This window comes from Salvelinus namaycush, unplaced genomic scaffold, assembly GCF_016432855.1.
Source record: "Salvelinus namaycush isolate Seneca unplaced genomic scaffold, SaNama_1.0 Scaffold1450, whole genome shotgun sequence".
In the NCBI taxonomy this organism is placed as follows: Eukaryota; Metazoa; Chordata; class Actinopteri; order Salmoniformes; family Salmonidae; genus Salvelinus; species Salvelinus namaycush.
In genome coordinates this window covers 3,045-7,500 of record NW_024058176.1, presented here as the reverse complement: position 1 = coordinate 7,500, position 4,456 = coordinate 3,045, and the positions used below count along the sequence as shown (strand labels likewise).

At 48.3% G+C, this 4,456-nt stretch overlaps 1 protein-coding gene across 1 annotated transcript in view; it reads right to left on the bottom strand.

Moving 5' to 3' along the window:
- LOC120036727 (receptor-type tyrosine-protein phosphatase delta-like) overlaps positions 1–2,963 on the bottom strand; it is a gene marked incomplete at both ends in the record, with an annotated part of 60,118 nt that extends 57,155 nt beyond the window's left edge. The window contains one exon of the mRNA XM_038983100.1: positions 2,853–2,963. Within this exon, the coding sequence (XP_038839028.1) occupies positions 2,853–2,963 (111 nt within the window). The remainder of the gene's footprint in view (positions 1–2,852) is intronic.
- Between the last annotated feature and the right edge of the window lie 1,493 nt (positions 2,964–4,456).

Below are 4,456 nucleotides of genomic sequence, written 5' to 3'. Positions count from 1 at the left end.
CACTATATAGGGAATAGGCCACCATTCGGGACGCACCCTAAGAGGTTTGGCTTTTAGAGATTTGAGCTTCCTTCTTAAAGTTGAAAGGTTAGGCTACAAGGCCACAGTGTTAGAGGCAGAGGGAAATACCCAACAGAATGAAGTCACATTTACAAACTGGGTAGGTTTCCAGCTCTGAATGCTGATTGGCTGACAGCCGTGGTATATAAGACCGTATACCACGGGTATGACAAAACATTTATTTTATACTGTTCTAATTACGTTGCTAACCCGTTTATTATAGCAATTAGATACCTCAGGGGGTTTGTGATATATGGCCTATATACCACGGCTAAGGGCTGTGTCCAAGCACTCCGCGTGTTGTCGTGCTATAGCTGATTCTTCCTGTTACAAACACCAGTACCAGAGTGGGTGGTAGTGACTTCTTTTCACGTTCAACTGCCCTGAATGGAGCATTTACCTGAAGGACAGGTGTTCAGAAGGTGTGTAGCCCTACCTGGCCCAACCCTGACAGGTGTTCAGAAGGTGTGTAGTCCTACCTGGCCCAACCCTGACAGGTGTTCAGAAGGTGTGTAGTCCTACCTGGCCCAACCCTGACAGGTGTTCAGAAGGTGTGTAGTCCTACCTGGCCCAACCCTGACAGGTGTTCAGAAGGTGTGTAGTCCTACCTGGCCCAACCCTGACAGGTGTTCAGAAGGTCTGTAGTCCTACCTGGTCCAACCCTGACAGGTGTTCAGAAGGTCTGTAGTCCTACCTGGCCCAACCCTGACAGGCTGTTTCAGAAGGTGTGTAGCCCTACCTGGCCCAACCCTGACAGGTGTTCAGAAGGTGTGTAGTCCTACCTGGCCCAACCCTGACAGGTGTTCAGAAGGTGTGTAGTCCTACCTGGCCCAACCCTGACAGGTGTTCAGAAGGTGTGTAGTACTACCTGGCCCAACCCTGACAGGTGTTCAGAAGGTGTGTAGTCCTACCTGGCCCAACCCTGACAGGTGTTCAGAAGGTGTGTAGCCCTACCTGGCCCAACCCTGACAGGTGTTCAGAAGGTGTGTAGTCCTACCTGGCCCAACCCTGACAGGTGTTCAGAAGGTGTGTAGTACTACCTGGCCCAACCCTGACAGGTGTTCAGAAGGTGTGTAGCCCTACCTGGCCCAACCCTGACAGGTGTTCAGAAGGTGTGTAGCCCTACCTGGCCCAACCCTGACAGGTGTTCAGAAGGTGTGTAGCCCTACCTGGCCCAACCCTGACAGGTGTTCAGAAGGTGTGTAGCCCTACCTGGCCCAACCCTGACAGGTGTTCAGAAGGTGTGTAGCCCTACCTGGCCCAACCCTGACAGGTGTTCAGAAGGTGTGTAGCCCTACCTGGCCCAACCCTGACAGGTGTTCAGAAGGTGTGTAGTCCTACCTGGCCCAACCCTGACAGGTGTTCAGAAGGTGTGTAGCCCTACCTGGCCCAACCCTGACAGGTGTTCAGAAGGTGTGTATCCTGTACCTCTGACGTATAGGTTAGCGGGGGGTGGATATCTCTGTATCTAGATGAGTTGCCAGATTGGGTCTTTATCCTGTACCTCTGACGTATTGGTTAGCGGGGGTGGATATCTCTGTATCTAGATGAGTTGCCAGATTGGGTGTTTATCCTGTACCTCTGACGTATAGGTTAGCGGGGGGTGGATATCTCTGTGTCTAGGTGAGTTGCCAGATTGGGTGTTTATCCTGTACCTCTGACGTATAGGTTAGCGGGGGGTGGATATCTCTGTATCTCGATGAGTTGCCAGATTGGGTGTTTATCCTGTACCTCTGACGTATAGGTTAGTGGGAGGTGGATATCTCTGTATCTAGATGAGTTGCCAGATTGGGTGTTTATCCTGTACCTCTGACGTATAGGTTAGCGGTGGTGCATATCTCTGTATCTAGATGAGTTGCCAGATTGGGTGTTTATCCTGTACCTCTGACGTATAGGTTAGCGGTGGTGCATATCTCTGTATCTAGATGAGTTGCCAGATTGGGTGTTTATCCTGTACCTCTGACGTATAGGTTAGCGGGGGTTGGATATCTCTGTATCTAGATGAGTTGCCAGATTGGGTGTTTATCCTGTACCTCTGACGTATAGGTTAGCGGGGGTTGGATATCTCTGTATCTAGATGAGTTGCCAGATTGGGTGTTTATCCTGTACCTCTGACGTATAGGTTAGCGGGGGGTGGATATCTCTGTATCTAGATGAGTTGCCAGATTGGGTGTTTATCCTGTACCTCTGACGTATAGGTTAGCGGGGGTTGGATATCTCTGTATCTAGATGAGTTGCCAGATTGGGTGTTTATCCTGTACCTCTGACGTATAGGTTAGCGGGGGGTGGATATCTCTGTATCTCGATGAGTTGCCAGATTGGGTGTTTATCCTGTATCTCTGACGTATAGTTTAGTGGGAGGTGGATATCTCTGTATCTAGATGAGTTGCCAGATTGGGTGTTTATCCTGTACCTCTGACCTATAGGTTAGCGGTGGTGCATATCTCTGTATCTAGATGAGTTGCCAGATTGGGTGTTTATCCTGTACCTCTGACGTATAGGTTAGCGGGGGGTGGATATCTCTGTATCTAGATGAGTTGCCAGATTGGGTGTTTATCCTGTATCTCTGACGTATAGGTTAGTGGGAGGTGGATATCTCTGTATCTAGATGAGTTGCCAGATTGGGTGTTTATCCTGTACCTCTGACGTATAGGTTAGCGGGGGGTGGATATCTCTGTATCTAGATGAGTTGCCAGATTGGGTGTTTATCCTGTACCTCTGACGTATATGTTAGAGGGGGGTGGATATCTCTGTATCTAGATGAGTTGCCAGATTGGGTGTTTATCCTGTACCTCTGACGTATAGGTTAGCGGGGGTGGAGTAGCGGGTTCCATCGCTGTTGGTGGCAACACATTCATATTTCCCCTGGTCCTGTTCCTCACTCAACTCTATCTGGAGGGCACCTGGAGGGAGGAGAGGAGGTGGATAGAGAGAGAGAAAGAAGAGGGGAGAGAGGGAGAGGCGAGAAAGACAATTCATAAAAAGGTAGGATATTATAGAGTTGTGTTCCTATACTTCATGGGAAGAGGACTTGGGCTAAAACACAGCCAAAATAAGCTGGATCATATAAGGGACATGTGGAGTTGATTTTCCTAAAAATGTAAAAAAAAAAAATTGTATTCAGCCTCTTGAAAATAATTTAAAAAAAAACTGAAAGAAATGTCTGAAAAAAGTCTGACATGCTAGCAGCTACAAAACAAGGAAAGAAATCTGCAATTCCACTTACAGAACAACATTTTGAAAACTCTTTTGCTAAAAATTGAAGAGCAGTTTTATTAGGGAAATCAAAGGTCAAAGGTGACCGAAACATTGCCGTGGCAATACGAGATCCCCCCCAGCCCACCCAACAGAATCCACCAATGGGATCAGGAGTGTGATGTCACAGTAACCCCCCCCCCCCTCCCCAGCCAATAAAAAAAACATTAAGACATCAACCATCCTCCAATGAGGTCACAGGACCAAAACAGCAACGGTTAGGCCCCGCCCTGAAGCGGTTAGGCCCCGCCCTGAAGTGGTTAGGCCCCGCCCTGAAGACGGAATAGAGCCGTTTTCTTTCTCCCTGGAAAAATACAAAGTGTCAAAAAGACCCAATAAGAAAAACAGGAGGGAGAGAGGAGGAGGGCGTTAAGAAAAAGACCCAATAAGAAAAATAGGAGGGAGAGAGGAGGAGGGCGATTGGACAAAAAGCACCCGGAAAAACTGTATAAAAAAAGTGGTTGTTTGGGGGCTTTTCAATATCAGGGGGGTTAAGAAAGAGAAAGGAGCAGTCAAAATAAAGGTGTGTGTGTGTGTGTGTGTGTGTGTGTGTGTGTGTGTGTGTGTGTGTGTGTGTGTGTGTGTGTGTGTGTGTGTGTGTGTGTGTGTGTGTGTGTGTGTGTGTGTGTGTGTGTGCGTGTGTGTGAATTGTCACCATCTGGATTTTAAGTGCTGAGCAGAACAGTTGGGAGGAAAATAAGACTGAATGCGTGTTCCAATATGGCCCCCTATTCCCTATATAGTCCCATAGGGCCCCCTATTGCCTACATAGTCCCATATGGCCCCCTATTCCCTATATATAGTCCCATATGGCCCCCTATTCCCTATATAGTCCCATAAGGCCCCCTATTCCCTACATAGATCCATAGGCCCCCCTATTCCCTATATAGTCCCATATGGCCCCCTATTCCCTACATAGATCCATAGGGCCCCCTATTCCCTATATAGATCCATAGGCCCCCCTATTCCCTATATAGTCCCATATGGCCCCCTATTCCCTACATAGATCCATAGGCCCCCTATTCCCTATATATAGTCCCATATGGCCCCCCTATTCCCTACATAGATCCATAGGCCCCCTATTCCCTATATATAGTCCCATATGGCCCCCTATTCCCTATATAGTCCCATAAGGCCCCCT